The sequence below is a fragment of the Oncorhynchus keta genome, chromosome 10 (genome assembly GCF_023373465.1).
Source record: "Oncorhynchus keta strain PuntledgeMale-10-30-2019 chromosome 10, Oket_V2, whole genome shotgun sequence".
In the NCBI taxonomy this organism is placed as follows: domain Eukaryota; kingdom Metazoa; phylum Chordata; class Actinopteri; order Salmoniformes; family Salmonidae; genus Oncorhynchus; species Oncorhynchus keta.
The window spans coordinates 62,185,013-62,206,082 of record NC_068430.1 but is presented as its reverse complement, the minus strand read 5'-3'; the positions used below and the strand labels follow the sequence as shown (position 1 = coordinate 62,206,082).

At 42.5% G+C, this 21,070-nt stretch overlaps 1 protein-coding gene across 1 annotated transcript in view; it reads left to right on the top strand.

Moving 5' to 3' along the window:
- Positions 1-20,160, top strand: part of LOC118389145 (nidogen-1-like) — a 57,686-nt gene extending 37,526 nt beyond the window's left edge. The window contains exons 12-20 of the mRNA XM_035778936.2: positions 7,539-7,667; positions 10,068-10,304; positions 12,842-13,014; positions 14,142-14,268; positions 16,343-16,514; positions 16,834-16,991; positions 17,332-17,455; positions 18,182-18,294; positions 19,622-20,160. Of these exons, the coding sequence (XP_035634829.1) occupies positions 7,539-7,667; positions 10,068-10,304; positions 12,842-13,014; positions 14,142-14,268; positions 16,343-16,514; positions 16,834-16,991; positions 17,332-17,455; positions 18,182-18,294; positions 19,622-19,740 (1,352 nt within the window). The 3' untranslated portion in view covers positions 19,741-20,160. The remainder of the gene's footprint in view (positions 1-7,538; positions 7,668-10,067; positions 10,305-12,841; positions 13,015-14,141; positions 14,269-16,342; positions 16,515-16,833; positions 16,992-17,331; positions 17,456-18,181; positions 18,295-19,621) is intronic.
- Positions 20,161-21,070: the final 910 nt, after the last annotated feature.

Here is a 21,070-nt window from a genome sequence, read left to right as displayed (position 1 = left end):
ACAATCACAAAGACAGGTGAAACAGATCAGGGTGTGACATTGCCTTGATGACAGCTTTGCACACTCTTGGTATTCTTGGTATTAAGCTCAGGTCTACCCTGTTTTCATCCTTGAGATGTTTCTACAACTTGTTTGGAGTTTACCTGTGATAAATTCAATTGATTGGACATGATTTAGAAAAGCACACACCTGTCTATGTAAGGTCCCACAATTGTTAGTGCATGTCAGATCAAAAACCAAGCCATGAGGTTGAAGGAATTGTCTGTAGAGCTCCGAGACAGGATTGTGTCAATGCACAGATCTAGAGAATGGTACCAAAAACATTCCTGCAGTATTGAAGGTCCCCAAGGACACAGTGACCTCCATCATCCTTAAATGGAAGAAGTTTGGAACCACCAAGACTCTTCCAAGAGCTGGCCCTCCGGCCAAACTGAGCAATCAGGGGAGAAGGGCCTTGGTCAGGGAGGTGACCAAGAACCCGATGGTCACGCTGACAGGGCTCCGGAATTCCTCTGTGGAGATGGGAGAATCTTCCAGAAGGACAACCATCTCTGCAGCACTCCACCAATCAGGCCTTTATGGTAGAGTGGCCAGATGGAAGCCACTCCTCCGTAAAAGACACATGACAGCCTGCTTGGAACTTTACAAAAGGCACCTAAAGACTCTCAGAAACAAGATTCTCTGGTCTGATGAAACCAAGATTGAACTATTTGGCCTGAATGTCAAGCGTCACGTCTGGAGGACACCTGGCAACATCCCTACGGTGAAGCTTGGTGGTGGCAGAGTCATGCTGTGGGGATGTTTTTCAGGGGGGGACTGGGAGACTAGTCAGGATCGAGGGAAAGATGTTTTTCAGGGGCAGGGACTGGGAGACTGTCCTTGAGTGGCCCAGCCAGAGCCCGGACTTGAACCCGATCAAACATCTTTGGAGAGACCTGAAAATAGCTGTGCAGCAACACTCCCCATCCAGCCTTGAGAGCTTGAGAGGATTTGCAGAGATGAATGGGAGAAACCCGCCAAATACAAGTGTGCCAAGCTTGTAGCTTCGTACCCAGGAAGACTCGAGGCTGTAATCAGCACAAGGTGCTTCAGCACAGTACTGACCTAAGACAGGGAATTATTACTGGGATTAAATGTCAGGAATTGTGAAAAACTGAGTTTAAATGTATTTGCCTAAGGTGTATGCAAACTTCCGGCTTCAACCTTCCCATATTCAACCTTCCCAGCTCTGCAGATTTTGCTGGGAAGAGACAGTCATTAGATCATTTATTTTGGTACTGTCCATACAGTGCATTTAGAAAGTATACCGACCCCTTTACTTTTTCCACATTATTACTTTACAGCCTTATTCTTAAATGGAGTGAATAGATATTTCCCTCATCAATCTGATGACAAAGTGAAACCGGTTTTTAGAAATGTTTACAAATTTGTAAAAACTAAAAAACTAAAATATCAAATGTACATAACAATTCAGACCCTTTACTCAGTTAGGATCACCACTTTATTTGAAGAATGTGAAATGTCATAAAGGTTGAGAGAAGGATTTATTTAAGCTTTTATTTCTTTCATCACATTCCCACATTACTTGTGTCATGCACAAAGTAGATGTCCTAACCGACTTGCCAAAATTATAGGTTGTTAACAAGAAATTTGTGGAGTGGTTGAAAAACGAGTTTTAATGACTCCAACCTAAGTGTATGTGAACTTCCGACTTCAACTGTATATAACATTCTATTGGTTTCAAGAATACTGTACAATAATTAAAATGGAAAAATTCTAAGTTTTGAATCTGGCTAATAAAGGTCCTCTATGTACAGTATATAAAAAACATGTTTGGTGTACCTCCACTGTTATGCCATCCAGCCCTGGAGTTTTCCCAGACCTAAACACTTGAATTGCATCAAGAAGTTTTCCCTCTGTAATTTAGCCTTCACATGAGTATTTCTGTACAACTGTTTATTTTACTTTATTAATAGAAAATAAATCCATACAGGTGAATTTGGTTAGTGGATATGAAGGAGACTGAGACAAAAATATGCTTAAAGTACTTTATTTCCTCTTTCAAAATATAGTTTGGTGAATCATGGGTGACTGTCATTTGTGACAAGTTTCAGTAAATAATTTTTGGCAGCATGTTGAAGATTAAAATTATTTGGTGCAATTTTCTCCATATTCCATCCAGTTCGCTTCATTTTTTATAATATATTACACACAATCTTTCTTGAACAAGTTCCTCCATTACTTTTAGCTTTTCTTCTAACTTATTCTGAGCCTCTATGGTTAAGTTTTTATTGCTATCTATCTGTTCTTTTAGTCCTTCCATTTCCTTTGTTAATATGGACTCTTTTGACTGAAATTGCTTTTGAAATTGCTTTTGAGTACTTTTGAGTGTAAATTCTGTAAGAGTAATATAAATGCCAATTATTTGATGGTCTAACCGCATTCTGTCCCCTATAAGCACTTTTAAAACTTTTGGTGCCAGAGAGAATGACATAAGAAAGTAGTCAAGACGACTGGCTTGATTGAGCCTCCGCCATGTATATCTCACTCGGTCAGAATTTTTACTCCTCCATATATCCAATAGTTCCAATATATCCATGACATTCTTGATTTCCTTAAGGGTGATAGTTTGAAGTGTGATTTCTTTTACTGTCTTTAGAGGTATTTAAAACCTTATTATAATCTCCCACCATAATAGTCTTGTATTGCTTGTAGGGTTGATCAATTATTATATATATTTTCAAAGAAGCGTGGATCATCATTGTTTGGAGTTAATGAGCTATATCTGTTTATGGTTCAATAACATATTTTAAATCATCCATGTACCTAGAGGATCTGTTTGAACAATTTGCACATTCGGATCAAAATGACTGTTAATTAATATCATCACCCTTTTAAATTTCTTTGCCCATGGGTGAAATATATTTTGCCGCCCCAGTCCTTTTTCCACACAACTTCATCTGAAATTGAATGAGTTTCCTGTAAACACTAGATATTATATTCCTTCTGATTATTTCTTATTATTATCTGTTACACCATTACCATTATAACTGGCAATTCTTATTTCACAATTTACCATAATGAGATACAAGTTTCAAATCTAAACTCAGCAAAAAAAGAAACGTCCCCTTTTCAGGACCCTGTCTTTCAAAGATAATTCGTAAAAATCCAAGTAACTTCACAGATCTTCATTGTAAAGAGTTTAAACACTGTTTCCCATGCTTGTTCAATGAACCACAAACAATTAATGTACATGCACCTGTGGAACGGTCGTTAAGAAACTAACAGCTTACAGACGGTAGGCAATTAAGGTCGCAGTTATGAAAACTTAGGACACTAAAGAGGCCTTTCTACTGACTCTGAAAAACACCAAAAGAAAGATGCCCAGGGTCTCTGCTCATCTGTGTGAATGTGCATTAGACATGCTGCAAGGAGGCATGAGGACTGCAGATGTGGCCAGGGCAATAAATTGCAATGTCCATACTGTGAGACGCCTAAGACAGCGCTACAGGGAGACAGGAGAGACAACTGATCGTCCTCGCAGTGGCAGACCAAGTGTAACAACAACTGCACAGGATCGGTACATCCAAACATCACACCTGCAGGACAAGTACAGGATGGCAACAACAACTGCCCAAGTTACACCAGGAACGCACAATCCCTCCATCAGTGCTCAGACTGTCCGCAACAGGTTGAGAGAGGCTGGACTGAGGGCTTGTAAGCCTGTTGTAAGGCAGACTGTAACGTGACAAAATGTGGAAAAAGTCGTTGGACCAGATAGGACTGTCAAAAAGTGCTCTTCACTGATGAGTCACGGTTTTGTCTCACCACTGATGATGGTCGGATTTGCGTTTATCGAGGTGAGGGTCTATCATGGTCTGGGGTGGTGTGTCACAGCATCATCGGACTGAGCTTGTTGTCATTGCAGGCATTCTCAACGCTGTGCGTTACAGCGAAGACATCCTCCTCCCTCATGTGGTACCCTTCCTGCAGGCTCATCCTGACATGACCCTCCAGCATGACATTGCCACCAGCCATCCTGCTCATTCTGTGCATGATTTTCTGCAAGACAGAAATGTCAGTGTTCTGCCATGACCAGCGAAGAGCCCGGATCTCAATCCCATTGAGCACGCCTGGGACCTGTTGGATCGGAGGGTGAGGGCTAGGGCCATTACCCCCCAGAAATGTCCTGGAACTTTCAGGTCCCTTGGTGGAAGAGTGGGGTAACATCTCAAAGCAAGGACAGGCAAATCTGGTGCAGTCTATGAGGAGGAGATGCACTGCTGTACTTAATGCAGCTGGTGGCCACTCCAGATACTGACTGTTACTTTTGATTTTGACCCCCCTTTGTTCAGGGACACATTATTCAACATGTCTGGGGAGCTTGTTCAGTTTGTCTCTCAGTTTGTTGAATCTTATGTTCATACAAATATTTACACATGTTAAGTTTGCTGAAAATAAACACAGTTGACAGTGAGAGGACATTTTTTAAATTTATCATAAAATAATATATCATTTAGTTTATTTATCATAATATACAGTGCCTTGCGAAAGTATTCGGCCCCCTTGAATTTGCGACCTTTTGCCACATTTCAGGCTTCAAACATAAAGATAGAAAACTGTATTTTTTTTTTAAGAATCAACAACAAGTGGGACACAATCATGAAGTGGAACGACATTTATTGGATATTTCAAACTTTTTTAACAAATCAAAAACTGAAAAATTGGGCGTGCAAAATTATTCATCCCCTTTACTTTCAGTGCAGCAAACTCTCTCCAGAAGTTCAGTGAGGATCTCTGAATGATCCAATGTTGACCTAAATGACTAATGATGATAAATACAATCCACCTGTGTGTAATCAAGTCTCCGTATAAATGCACCTGTACTGTGATAGTCTCAGAGGTCTGTTAAAAGCGCAGAGAGCATCATGAAGAACAAGGAACACACCAGGCAGGTCCGATATACTGTTGTGAAGAAGTTTAAAGCCGGATTTGGATACAAAAAGATTTCCCAAGCTTTAAACATCCCAAGGAGCACTGTGCAAGCGATAATATTGAAATGGAAGGAGTATCAGACCACTGCAAATCTACCAAGACCTGGCCGTCCCTCTAAACTTTCAGCTCATACAAGGAGAAGACTGATCAGAGATGCAGCCAAGAGGCCCATGATCACGCTGGATGAACTGCAGAGATCTACAGCTGAGGTGGGAGACTCTGTCCATAGGACAACAATCAGTCGTAAATTGCACAAATCTGGCCTTTATGGAAGAGTGGCAAGAAGAAAGCCATTTCTTAAAGATATCCATAAAAAGTGTTGTTTAAAGTTTGCCACAAGCCACCTGGGAGACACACCAAACATGTGGAAGAAGGTGCTCTGGTCAGATGAACCCAAAATTTAACTTTTTGGCAACAATGCAAAACGTTATGTTTGGCGTAAAAGCAACACAGCTCATCACCCTGAACACATCATCCCCACTGTCAAACATGGCGGTGGCAGCATCATGGTTCGGGCCTGCTTTTCTTCAGCAGGGACAGGGAAGATGGTTAAAATTGATGGGAAGATGGATGGAGCCAAATACAGGACCATTCTGGAAGAAAACCTGATGGAGTCTGAAAAGACCTGAGACTGGGACGGAGATTTGTCTTCCAACAAGACAATGATCCAAAACATAAAGCAAAATCTACAATGGAATGGTTCAAAAATAAACATATCCAGGTGTTAAATGGCCAAGTCAAAGTCCAGACCTGAATCCAATCGAGAATCTGTGGAAAGAACTGAAAACTGCTGTTCACAAATGCTCTCCATCCAACCTCACTGAGCTCGAGCTGTTTTGCAAGGAGGAATGGGAAAAAAATTGAGTCTCTCGATGTGCAAAACTGATAGAGACATACCCCAAGTGACTTACAGCTGTTATCGCAGCAAAAGGTAGCGCTACAAAGTATTAACTTAAGGGGCCCGAATAATTTTGCACGCCCAATTTTTCCGTTTTTGATTTGTTAAAAAAGTTTGAAATATCCAATAAATGTCGTTCCACTTCATGATTGTGTCCCACTTGTTGTTGATTCTTCACAAAAAAATACAGTTTTATATCTTTATGTTTGAAGCCTGAAATGTGGCAAAAGGTCGCAAAGTTCAAGGGGGCCGAATACTTTCGCAAGGCACTGTATGTGTGTAAACTCACCATTAAAAAGTACCATAATGATTGAGTGTCCATAGCTATACCATGATATTTGCATTGCTTCTAAGTAAACCTCCAATTGTTCCCCACTATTCCACCCAATAAAACCCCCTCCCTGTCCCAAGATGGGTTGTCATCCCAGTGACCGGCAGACCACCCCCGTCACCCCGGATCCCAGGGACCCCGAAAGACCGGGAGCCATCCTTCGAAAAGAGCACACAGTGCCACCGACAGAACAGGCATGCAAAATTGAGCAAAAATCAGGAGATTTGATTAACTTGGTCAAGTCCTAGGTGATGGAGATCAGATATACCCCCTTCCCCTGAAAACACACACTCGCTGGTCTCCAATTGTGACCATTTCCCCAAGCATCTCTGTGCAGTCAGACCTTTGATTATTTGTACCACGAGGTCCACAATAATATGCCCCCTCTCTGATTGTCCGAGTGTGACCCTACCTCCATGAGTTACTGCAGATGTGTCTCGACTTGCATTTGTAGCCCTTGTCTAGTCACTAGGCCATATTAGAATAGTATACGCTACTGTCCATCATGCAAAATAAAGTTGTCTTTTGCTTTTCTTGGATCCCCCAGACACCACAGAAACACACAAACCCTTCATCTTTAAAAAAAACAGTCCATGTCTTCTCTCTAAACTCTCCACTGGGTCTCTCTACATTGGACCCTCTGAGTCCTTCTCGTTGTAATACACCCACACTGAGGCCCCTGCGAGAGGAAATGTGTCCACCTGGACAGGAAATGCAAACAACACGGCCCTACAGCTGGGGAGCCCATTGATCATGCGTTTTATTCATCCATCCATCCCTGTATTTCTTATTGTCCCTCGTCCAATGCAACATGGCCCACCACCAAACGAAAGCAGTAGGAATTTCCATATGTCCTTGTGGAATTTGTGGATTTGTAGAACTCCTTTTTCATTTGTTGACCTTAGAGTAGACTTTAGAGGTTGAGGTAGTGAGCTGGGTGTGTTGCATCCAAAGAATGGTATCCCTGACCTTATCGAATGCTAAGCTTCAACACGTGTACAAAGTACTTTAGTTATGCAGATACAATGTTTTATTGACTGTACTTTTCTAAAGAATTATGTTTCTTTCCCCATCTAACACCATTACATAACACAGTATGTGACATGCCATGAATGTATGTTTCACATTTAGATACTTTATATAGTAGTGCAATACCAATACTTTTTGTATTTCCATAGCAGGATTAAATATTCACATTCCAATTGACTGTGTATATTTCAGCTGTATATTACAATATTTTGAAACCTTATTTTCAGTTGAATTTAGCATCTGTGTCCTTATTGTTTCTCATTGACTGTTGTTCCTCACACACAGACATTGACGAGTGCGAGCAAGGTCGCTGTCACCAGGACGCCGCCTGTTATAACGCTCAGGGCTCCTTCACCTGTCAGTGCCGCCCTGGTTTCCATGGCGATGGCTTCCAGTGTGCCCCTGGCTCCCCAGGTAGGTAACCGCTGTGCTTTTTGGTGTAAATAAATCCCATTTTCAAACCCCAAGTTGTGTGAGAGGAGTTCTTCTCAGGGTCATGGTCATTTGGAACCAAACAGAAGTTTGATCCCCGGTCAAGTCATACCAATGACTCTAAACATGGGTGAATCTGCAGTTCAAACACTAACAAAGTTGTCACCCGGCCAGTGCTTTGGTAAATAGCTACAGGATGGGGCTGGAGAAATGTAACCATTCTCAAGTGTATAGATGGAGCAATGGATGCAAGAACTGACCATCCATGACATCAAAATTATAGTTTTAACCATGTTTTAAAGCGATACATTATTATTGATGTGCAGATTGGCCATTTAAGGAAATGGACAGGGGGTGTATACTAAGCTGCCTCATGCTGCAGAAACAGGATATAGGCTCCTACCCTATGGGCCATTTTGTCTCAGACAAGGCTACTGATACTTATAAGTTAAACAGCAGCCAGAGGCAGTATAGTCCAAAATGTGCAAGGGAAGTCAAGAGACATGCATTCAGAAGGAACCTCTAAATTGTATGGCTATGTCCGGAAGTATCTAAATAGTGTACATTGCATGGGTATAGCTCGAGCTCTCATCAGACATCTTCTTCCCCTCAAAACATTAGGATTTGCGTAGTTTTACTTTTCTGTCTTAGTGCCAACAGCTGGAACATGTGAAGCTCCTAACAGTATAGTTTGGTTTAGAGGGAGGGGGGAGGGGGGAGAGGGGGGGGGGAGCAAGACAGATTTGTTATCAAAGGAAAGCATAATATACCAGAGACAAACTGTTTATATTGAAAGTCCACACAAGCCATAGTGGACTAAACAGTATATACAGTGCATTTTATTAACGGAGGTCTGTTCGCTAAGTTAAACAAGTCTATCAGTGTTGCGTCATCGCCTGGCACGCTCCCAGCATGGCAGAACGTGGATTGAGGCGAAGGCCAGAACAGTGTGTACTTCAACAAGACTGATATAAGACTATATGAGACTGCTAAAATATGGAACTGTTAGGTGGAGGGAGGATGGATGAAGGGTGTGTGTGCGTGTGCTTCGGGGTTCTGAAACTCACTCTGAACTGAGTGTCTGTTGGTTTCTGGTGTGCCTTGACCACATGTCCCCCTCTTCCCTCCCCCTGAATGACATTTAAAGGTTGACATTTGACACTGTGCATCCTTCCTGTGCGGGGATGGGTATAACAACACACAGATGTTATGTAGGGAGGATAAAGGAATGGAAAGGGAGGTTGGTGTTGATACATAACATACGATCCCCGTTAGGAAAGACCAACATAGCTGCTCATTCTCCATACAAATAGGGCCAAAGGCCTGGAACATGTCACAAGGATGTGCTGGAATAGAGCCAATGGTCCCACACTCCTGAATACAGACTCCTGAGCTGCGTCCCTAATGGCCTATATAGTGCAATACTTTTGGCCAGGGCCAATAGTCCAATTTAGTTGAACATAAAAAGTAAAGATGCCCTGGAGTTACAAACAGGAATTTAAACATTTAATAAACAACAACAACTGCACCTATTGACGTCCATTTTCTCTTTGATTCAACTCACCACTGTATATCTGGGAATATAGGGTATGTGTATTCAAGTGTTCCATTATTTTTCTATAGGCTGGCCTTGGCTGTTTGTGAGTTGGCATCTTTCTCAGATGTTACCTCTTTGTTCAAGTCCAATCCAGGTGTCAACTGCATGTATGTACTCCACCACGCTAATTATACCTCCTTCTCCTCTGCCTCCAGCTTTGTCATATTTTGTACAAGCCTTCTGCAAAGGGGATTAATTTTGTCCTCCTTTGTATGAACTTATACTTGTAGTACACACTGTAGTGTCTGGACCCTGTGAGAGTTGACCTGGTTGTCTTCCGCTCGTCTCGACGGTTGACGACCGTCTGACAAAAACTGTTAACTGTTTCCATCGTTGTGACTAGTTGTCTTTATGTGGTGGCTTTTGTTGATTGTTGCGGCCAGACGTTGTGCATAGCGCAGATTGTATGTTCCTGGCTGTTTGAGATTGTTATGACTAGTCTGTGGTTAACCAGACAGATACCCTGGGGATGAGACACTGTATTCCAGATGTCACCGTGTCCCCTATGTCAGATTTACAGGACTGCAAAAATATTCTACATTGCATCATCTGCTCATCGGCTCTCTCCTTATTCCATGGTTTCCATATTAGTAGTAGTTTTGAACTGCCATGTGCCAGGTAGTACTGTAAGGCAATTATATTTAAACCAAAGCTATACAGCGCTTTAAAAAGAAAGCAATTTCTTTAAAAACCTTTCTAAAAGACATGTAGGATCATTTTTATTTTCTTCATTTCCTCTATTTCTTTTATTACTTCTCTCATGTCATCTTTCTGTTTCATTCCAGAGCTTGAGAAGACGCAGTGCGAGCGAGACAGAGAAAGCATCCAGGTCTCTTCCGACACAGGCTCGTTTTCCTTCTTCCGCCCACGCCCCGCCGTCAGTCAGTACGTTCCTACCTGCGACCAGCATGGTGCCTACGAGCCCACCCAGTGCCACGGTAGCATTGGGCAGTGCTGGTGTGTGGACGGCAATGGTCAGGAGGTCCCCAACACTAGAACTGGCCCCGGCCAAAGACCTTTGTGTGAGTGACTGCCTCAAAAGGTGGTTGGGGCCGATTTGGTCATCCTTGGCTTTTACCTTAATATTCATGTTCAACATATTCATCCATTCATAGCACTCATGTCTATTCCATTACACTCAACATTTGTACCCGTTTGCTGAATAAACATACAGTAGGAACCCACTGGGCACATACTGGTTGAATAAACATACAGTAGGAACCCACTGGGCACATACTAGTTGAATTAACATACAGTAGGAACCCACTGGGCACATACTAGTTGAATTAACATACAGTAGGAACCCACTGGGCACATACTAGTTGAATTAACATACAGTAGGAACCCACTGGGCACATACTAGTTGAATTAACATACAGTAGGAACCCACTGGGCACATACTAGTTGAATTAACATACAGTAGGAACCCACTGGGCACATACTAGTTGAATTAACATACAGTAGGAACCCACTGGGCACATACTAGTTGAATTAACATACAGTAGGAACCCACTGGGCACATACTAGTTGAATAAACATACAGTAGGAATCCACTGGGCACATACTAGTTGAATAAACATACAGTAGGAACCCACTGGGCACATACTAGTTGAATAAACATACAGTAGGAACCCACTGGGCACATACTAGTTGAATTAACATACAGTAGGAACCCACTGGGCACATACTAGTTGAATTAACATACAGTAGGAACCCACTGGGCACATACTAGTTGAATTAACATACAGTAGGAACCCACTGGGCACATACTAGTTGAATTAACATACAGTAGGAACCCACTGGGCACATACTAGTTGAATTAACATACAGTAGGAACCCACTGGGCACATACTAGTTGAATTAACATACAGTAGGAACCCACTGGGCACATACTAGTTGAATTAACATACAGTAGGAACCCACTGGGCACATACTAGTTGAATTAACATACAGTAGGAACCCACTGGGCACATACTAGTTGAATTAACATACAGTAGGAACCCACTGGGCACATACTAGTTGAATTAACATACAGTAGGAACCCACTGGGCACATACTAGTTGAATAAACATACAGTAGGAACCCACTGGGCACATACTAGTTGAATAAACATACAGTAGGAACCCACTGGGCACATACTAGTTGAATAAACATACAGTAGGAACCCACTGGGCACATACTAGTTGAATTAACATACAGTAGGAACCCACTGGGCACATACTAGTTGAATTAACATACAGTAGGAACCCACTGGGCACATACTAGTTGAATTAACATACAGTAGGAACCCACTGGGCACATACTAGTTGAATAAACATACAGTAGGAACCCACTGGGCACATACTAGTTGAATTAACATACAGTAGGAACCCACTGGGCACATACTAGTTGAATTAACATACAGTAGGAATCCACTGGGCACATACTAGTTGAATTAACATACAGTAGGAACCCACTGGGCACATACTAGTTGAATAAACATACAGTAGGAACCCACTGGGCACATACTAGTTGAATAAACATACAGTAGGAACCCACTGGGCACATACTAGTTGAATAAACATACAGTAGGAACCCACTGGGCACATACTAGTTGAATTAACATACAGTAGGAACCCACTGGGCACATACTAGTTGAATAAACATACAGTAGGAACCCACTGGGCACATACTAGTTGAATTAACATACAGTAGGAACCCACTGGGCACATACTAGTTGAATTAACATACAGTAGGAACCCACTGGGCACATACTAGTTGAATAAACATACAGTAGGAACCCACTGGGCACATACTAGTTGAATTAACATACAGTAGGAACCCACTGGGCACATACTAGTTGAATTAACATACAGTAGGAATCCACTGGGCACATACTAGTTGAATTAACATACAGTAGGAACCCACTGGGCACATACTAGTTGAATAAACATACAGTAGGAACCCACTGGGCACATACTAGTTGAATAAACATACAGTAGGAACCCACTGGGCACATACTAGTTGAATAAACATACAGTAGGAACCCACTGGGCACATACTAGTTGAATTAACATACAGTAGGAACCCACTGGGCACATACTAGTTGAATAAACATACAGTAGGAACCCACTGGGCACATACTAGTTGAATTAACATACAGTAGGAACCCACTGGGCACATACTAGTTGAATTAACATACAGTAGGAACCCACTGGGCACATACTAGTTGAATTAACATACAGTAGGAACCCACTGGGCACATACTAGTTGAATAAACATACAGTAGGAACCCACTGGGCACATACTAGTTGAATTAACATTGTTTCCACGTCATTTCAACAACAACAAAAATATATGTGATGACATTAAATCATCGTGAAAAACTGATTGGATTTTCCAAAAGTAATCAAAGTAAAGTAACTTTTAACCTAAATTCAATGGCATGGTTGAACGTTTTGTTGATTTCGCATTTAAATCAGGTTAGTTGAAAACTCAATCGAATATAAACCAAAACTAGATGTTGATAGGGCGTCTGTGTCCAGTGGGAAATGTAACTTCAGTGGTCCTTCCTTGACAGGTATTGGCCAAGGAGTGATTCCTCCCCCGATCGGACCCACCACCAGGCCGGATGTCTCTCCTGTGGCCCCAGGGACCCACCTGCTGTTTGCCCAGAGCGGGAAGATCGAGCACATCCCTCTGGACGGATACAGCATGAACAAAGGGGAGGCCAAAGCCCTGCTGCACCTGCCTGTGAGGCTCCACATTGACGCACCTCAACTCACCTCACATTATCTCAAACAGACAGTCAGATAGCTACTCAGTCATTCAGTCAAGCACTGCACATCACTCGCTAAAAGCACTGTGGGAAGTGACTTATTGACTCACAAACGTTAACTCGCTCACTCTCTTCCCGAGTGAGAGATTCACTCAGTCAATAAGTCACTCCTCTGTAAGCCCCGGTGTAACCGATGTGAAATGGCTAGCTAGTTAGCGGTGGTGCTTCGTGGGTGCTTCGTGGGTGACTGTTGTCTGTGTGCAGAGGGTCCCGGGTAGGGGCGAGGGGACGGACTAAAGTTATACTGTTACACCGGCATACCACACTTTGTTAAGATGGCCGCTCACCAGATGGCCAGAGCTGTCTTCTCAGACCCCCAGTCTTAGGTTGAATGAAAAGAGGGGGTTTTGCTAACCTCTTGCTTGCATATCTGATGTTTTCTTTAACCGGACTGAAAGTGCATTGATGGGTGTTGTGGGTCCACGCACCCACTCTCTGTAATGTCCCAAATGCCATTTGAACAATCTCCCGATTGTGTGAGTCAACCATCCATACTCGTCCTCAGGCTTTTCATCTTTCTTCTCACTGGCGTAGAATGGTCTGGCAGAACATGTAACCGGACATACAGAGGGATTCTTCCCCATAAAAGATTCAATTGTTTGGCGAGCCGCATTCTGCCATTTTGAAATGTAATGTAACATTATGTACTTCAATATGTCATTTGGTTGAACCCCATCTGTGAAATGAATGGGGTGAGATATTATCACTGTTAAAGTAGTTCCTGTTCTGCTTGCAACGCAAATGTGACAGTCTAGTTAAACAATTTATTACAAATAAATTGTTCTCTTGCTGTGAACAGGGGCTCTATTGAGTGTGTGTGACTTCCTATATTCTGACACTTGCATGGTTTCCAATTAGCAGTTAATAAGGGAAAAAAGAAGGGCATTTTATTTGTATTAGTGCCAGGCCAGCTACACACGCTACTACAGTGCAAAGTGCATCGGATGAGTGGTCTTTTCAATGTAACAATGTGTTTGTATCTGTCCCGATCTAAATGAACCATTAATCAATAAAACCCTCTGTTTTTATGTGTTGCTCCCAGGACAGAGTGGTGATCGCCGTGGCCTACGACTGTGTGGAGAAGATGGTGTACTGGACGGACATCACTGGGCCCTCCATCAGCAAGGCCAGCCTGGAAGGAGGAGACATCATTTCTCTCGTCACAACAGGTGAGCAGTACACAGGTCTCAGGCCAGTCTGGAGTGAAGAGACACCATCTCTCTTGTCACAACAGGTGAGCAGTACACAGGTCTCAGGTCAGCCTGGAGGAAGGAGACACCATCTTTCTCATCACAACAGGTGAGCTGTTCACAGGTCTGAGGTCAGCCTGTAGGGAGGAGAAACCATCTCTCTCGTCACAACAGGTGAGCGGTACACTGATCTGAGATCATTTCAAACCTAGCTAGCATGGTCCATGAAATGCATCAAGAATGGTAATAGTTAATTAACTTTTCATTTATCATGTTTTGTTTCTCTTAATTTCTCTTCATAAAGGCTTTACTTGTGGGTATAATGAGTAAACAAAAACACATTGGCGATCTGTCTATCCATCAAGTTACATTCATTTCATCTTTTGACATGTGTGAAACAACACGGACAAATGGCAGATTGCCATCCATTGTCTTGGTGGTCTTTCAATGTTCACTATATATATGAAAGTATGTGGACACCCATTCAAATTTCTGGATTCGGCTATTTCTGCCACACCCTTTGATGACAGGTGTATAAAATTGAGCACACGGCCAAGTAATCTCTATTGACAAACATTGGCAGTGGAATGGCCTTACAGAAGAGCTCAGTGACTATCAATGTGGCACCGTTATAGGATGCCACCATTCCAACAAGTACGTTTGTCAAATTTCTGCCCTGCTAGAGCTGCCCCGGTCAGCTCTAGTAGCAACAACGGCTCAGCCGCAAAGTGGTAGGCCACACAAGCTCACAGAACAGGACTGCCGAGTGCTGAAGCACGTAGCATGTAACACTCACTAGTGAGTTCCAAACTGCCTCTGGAAGCAACGTCTTCACAAGAACTGTTCGTCGGGAGCTTCATGAAATGGGTTTCCATGGCCAAGCAGATGCACACAAGCCTAAGATCACCATGCACAATGCCAAGCATCGACTGGATTGGTGTAAAGCTCTCCGCCATTGGACTCTGGAGCAGTGGAAACGTGTTTTCTGGAGTGATGAATCACGCTTCACTATCTGGCAGTCCGACGGACAAATACCTGCCCGAATGCATAGTGCCCACTGTAAAGTTTGGTGGAGGAGGAATAATGGTCTGGGGCTATTTTTCCGGGTTCGGGCTAGGCCCCCTAGTTCCAGTGAAGGGAAATCTTAACGCTACAGCATACAATGACATGCTAGATGATTCTGTGCTTCCAACTTTGTGGCAACAGTTTGGGGAAGGCCCTTTCCTGTTTCAGCATGACAATGCCTCCATACAGGGGCGGCAGCGTAGCCTAGTGGTTAGAGCGTTGGACTATTAACCGGAAGGTTGCGAGTTCAAACCCCCGAGCTGACAAGGTACAAATCTGTCGTTCTGCCCCTGAACAGGCAGTTAACCCACTGTTCCCAGGCCGTCATTGAAAATAAGAATATGTTCTTAACTGACTTGCCTGGTTAAATAAAGGTAAAATATATAAAAATAAAAATAAATACAGAGAGCAAGAGCAAAAATTATATGTTGAGATCTGTGTGGAAGACTGGCCTGACACCAACCCCATCGAACATCTTTGGGATGAATTGGACCACTGACTGTGAGCCAGCTCTAATTGCCCAACATCAGTGCCCGACCTCACTAATGCTCTTGTGGCTGAATGGAAGCAAGTCTCTGCAGCAATGTTCCAAAATCTAGTGGAGAGCCTTCCCAGAAGAGTGGAGGCTTTATAGCAGCAAAGGAGGGACCAGCACCATATTAATGCCCATGATTTTGGAATGAGATGTACAACGAGCAGGTGTCCACATACTTTTGACAATGTTGTGTCCCCCAGGGATGGAACTATTGCTTGCCTAAGGATAGTATTTTTTTTCCTGGGTTTGTAGAAAATATGACCAACTAGCTTGCTGTCTATTGAAATGTTCTCTTCTGAAAGATTTTGGACCCGGGCTTGTAGGAATTGCAGTCTACTACCCCAGCTGGCCAGTGCCCCAACTCCTTAAGTTCCATCCCTGATGACTCCCATAGAAAATCAGCAGTTTCTGTCTGATCTAGGCATAATGATGTCCTCCTCCTCTCTTCCTTAGACCTGGAGAGTCCAGAGGGTTTGGCTATCGACTACCTGGCCAGACTAATGTTCTGGACGGACTCCATGAAGGACAGGATTGAGGTGGCCAAACTGGACGGAAGCCAGCGCCGTGTCCTCTTCGACACCGACCTGGTCAACCCTCGGCCCATCGTCGCTGACCCCTCCTATGGGTACGTGTTTTTGGACAATGTCTGAGTGATTCCTTTGATGAAAATGTGTGATTAAATAAGCAGTTAGTTATTTGTGCTGAAGATATATTATCCTTAACCGCTAAGGCCTGGAATGATTTCGCTAGCGAATCTGGCAGGTTAGCCGTTTCATGATTTCGATAGCATAATGTAGGTTGACAACACAAATCACCAGTGCTGTGTTCCTTTTAAAGCTGTTGGTTTAAAAATATGGTTCTAAGCATCGTGCCAGGAACATGTTTTTTATTATTATTATATTATTATTATTATTATATTATGTTTTCTTTGGCTTGTTGTCCAGACGACTCTACTGGGCAGACTGGAATAGAGACGGGCCCAAAATCGAGATGTCTAACATGGACGGAACCGACCGGACAGTCTTGGTTAAGGACGACCTGGGGCTGCCCAACGGCCTGACATACGACCCTGAGAGCCAGCAGCTGTGCTGGGCCGATGCTGGTAAGAGGCTATGCTAAACATAACACTATCGATGCTGGTAAGAAGTTACGAAAAACATGCTAACACTATCTGTAAAAAGCTATGCTAAACGTGCTTACACTATTGATGTTGGTGAGAAGGTATGCTAAAAATGCTAACACTAGTGGTGCTGGTAATAAACTATGCTAAACATGCTAACACTATCGTTTCTGGTAAAGACGCTACACTAAACATGCTATGTAGCAATCCATGGGAAAATCCCACTCTACTGAGGCAGTTCAGATGACTTAGTTAGTTGAAGCATGGTGCTAGCAACAGGGATGTTGGTTTGACTGCTGCATGTTTTCTTTTACCTTTCCAGGTACTCGTAAGGTACAGTGTATGGACCCCAACGGTAGGAACCGTAGGACTATTGTGGAGGGGATTCAGTATCCTTTCGCCATCGTATCCCATGGGAGGAACCTTTACTACACTGACTGGAGAAGGTATGATCACCTGGGTCCGGTTTCCCAAAAGCATCTTAAGGCTATGTTCATTGTTTGAACTTTCGTAGGAGCATCATTAAATCTCCAAGCTGTTTCCTAAAACTATTATTACTAAAGTTGCACTTGAAAATGCTTGTTATTTATTGACTGCCCTTCTTTAGATTCTCCTACTATACACATAACATAACATCTCTGCTATACATAGAGACAGATAGGCCTAAACATCTTTATTCTGTGTGACTGACGATAACTGCAGAACGAAGTTGACTACAAATACAAAGTCGCCAATGGCTTTGCAATTGTTACAAACAAGCAAAGGATTCAAAGATGCTTCAACTTTAAAACAAAGATGACTGCATTCAAATATAAATACTGTAGGTCTAGACCTATAAGCTACATATCCCTATATATTTAAATCATCTAAAAATAAATTCCATGATCAATAATTTGAGTTCTAATTTGCTAATTGTCAGTTGTCAAAAGAGTAAGAGCCTTCAAAAGAATGATAGTAGACTTCATAGTTATGAGTACGAGGTGTTTTTTCATAGCCATTTGAAACAGTACTGTTTATTTAAAAACGCAAGTGTCTCATAAATGTCTTAAGTTTGTTTAAAATGCCAATGATTATTCGACGTGGCTGAAACATTGTTGTGTGGTTCCGGAGAGGGGAGGGGGCAGCAGCGACTGCTTGGAAAATGTTTTGATAATGTTGTTTGCTGTTGCCAGGGAGGCGGTGGTAGCCGTGGACCGCACAACGGACAGAGAGACAGACGAGTTTCTGCCACAGAAGCGTTCGCGAGTGTACGGCATTGCCACGACCCCAACTCAATGCCCACAAGGTAAGCCTCCTCACACTTCCTCACTCTCTCAATAGCCTTGGTTTGCATCCCAAATGGCACCCTATTGGCACTCTAATTTGGGGATAGTCGAGGTCAGTGGTCATCAACCTTTTCTGAGTCAAGATCACTTTCGTAGTCAAAAAGTAAGCCGAGATCGACCTGTCAGGTAAAAAATATGACTTACAAAAATGTAACAATCTAATAACTGTTCTGTAGGAATGAGGTTTGTGCTGTAGGCTTAATACATTATCACAGCATATTGGCTACAGTTTACGTACACTTAGGTTGGAGTCATTAAAACTCCTTTTTCAACCACTCAACAAATGTCTTGTTAACAAACTATAGTTTTGGCAAGTCGGTTAGGACATCTACTTTGTGCATGACACAAGTCATTTTTTCCAACAAATGTTTACAGACAGATTATTTCACTTAAAATTCACTGTATCACAATTCCAGTGGGTCAGAAGTTTACATACACTAAGTTGACTGGGACTTTAAACAGCCTGGAAAATTCCAGATAATTATGTCATGGCTTTAGAAGCTTCTGGTAGGCTAATTGACATAATGTGTGTCAATTGGAGGTGTACCTGTGGATGTATTTCAAGGCCTAGCTTCAAACTCAGTGCAACTTTGCTTGACATCACAGGAAAATCAAAAGAAATCAGCCAAGTCCTCAGAAAAAAACCATTGTAAACCTCCAGAAATCTGGCTCATCCTTGGAAGCAATTTCCAAATGCCTGAAGGTACAACGTTCATCTTTACAAACAATAGTACGCAAGTATAAACACCATGGGACCACGCAGCCGACATACTGTACCTGACTCAGTTACACCAGCTCTGTCAGGAGGAATGGGCCGAAATTCACACAACTTATTGTGGGAAGCTTGTGGAAGGGTACCTGAAATGTTTGACCCAAGTTAAACAATTTAAAGGCAGTGCTACCAAATCCTAATTGAGTGTATGTAAACTTCTGAACCACTGGGATGTGATGAAAGAAATAAAAGCCTAAATAAATAATTCTCTCTTCTATTATTCTGATATTTCACATTCTTAAAATACATTGGTGATACTAACTGACCTAAGACAGGTAATTTTTTACAAGGATTACATGTCAGGAATTGTGAAAAACTGAGTTTAAATGTTAAGGTGTATGTAAACTTCCGACTTCAAATGTACCTACTGCTGCTTTTGGTGGGGTTTGCTCTTATTCTTATTCACCACACATGCAGTGTGCATTTGATTTCAAAGTACAATTTAAAGTACAATTGTGCCAAGTAACTAGAAACTCCTGTATGTGATGGTAATGTTATCCGAATGTCTCCCGCAGCGTATAACTACTGCTCGAACAACGGAGGCTGTTCACACCTTTGTCTACCCCGCCGCGGCGGCTTCACCTGCCGGTGCCCAGACGTGGTGGACGGAAGCTGTTTGGAGAGGAACTTGTGAGGAGTGAAGAGAGAATAGTAGATTCTCCTCCTAACTGCACAAAGGGGTTGTGACACGTGTACCTTCCAACTTCCTCTGTAGAGGAATACTGATAAACTGCCTCCGGGTGGGGGTTACTCTGTGGCCCAAATCCATTCAGATCGCTAGGCCTCTACTGCTCAGTTTATTGTTGAATCCCCTCTGGCAGATCTGAGAGGATTGGGTCGTTTGTAAGGATATGATAGCGATCTCTACTGTAGTTCTCTGGTTAGTTAGGTGGAGATGCTATCCTATTGCTTACACCTAATCTCGTCCTTTGATCTTGTTACTGTTACGGTGTGTATTTGAAACCTCTCAAATTATTTTGCCATTATTTTCTGATCCATTTGACAAAAGGTCACATTGTATTTTATTGTATTGTAAATAAATACCTGAAATATAGACATATTATCTGAAGTACATGTTTCCATTGGTGCTCTTGATGACCAGTTATAGCTGATTATTACTTTGAAGGTGTACAGATTGTTGGGCATACCGCCAGGTTGTCAGTGTTTAGCTGCCACAAGCCTATCTGGAGAGAAGTTGGCCCATCGCCTTTTGATGACCTCATTCTCCCCTTGAGAGGGTTGACAGCCCACCATAGGAGTGTTACATAAGGTTATTGTGTGTGCAGCTGTGCGGTGACTGAGAAAAAACAAGAACATTTACATTATGTGCAGCTGTCCTATTAACATTTTTACAAGTTTGGTGTACATGGTCTTTTTTCTTGTTAGTCCAGTGACATGTTAGTTATCAGTAATATGTTTGTTATCAGGAAGATATTTGTCTTTTTTTCAAGCATACAGTAACTATAATACCAGTTTGTGGTTTGTGAAAATACACATTGTCATTTGTAAATGCATTATATTTCTAATAGATCTCAAAATGAACTGTGGCGAACGCAAAATCTCTGGTCATGGCCTATGTACGTAAGCCCTGTCCGAGCCAGAACAGCCAATAGGGCAGATGCCCATCTCCTGCCTCTGTAGCGTGAGGCAGCTTCACGTACAAGTACACCCATGCACAGAACGCTAGTCTATCAAAGGGCTATACCATAAATCCATCTCCTTATTGCGGAGTGCCAAGCAGGGGCATCGGTCCAATTTTGTAAGTCTTTGGTATGACTCGACAGGGGATTGAACCCCTAAACTTCCAATCTCAGAGCAAACACTAACAACAGTTGGCCAGTTATTGTCTTATATGATTGGGCAAAATGTTGATTTCCGCCTAAACGGGCATACCCAAATGTAATTATTTTATCATGAGATGGCCATAAACAACAACTGCTAATGTTGCATAGTTTTAGAAATGT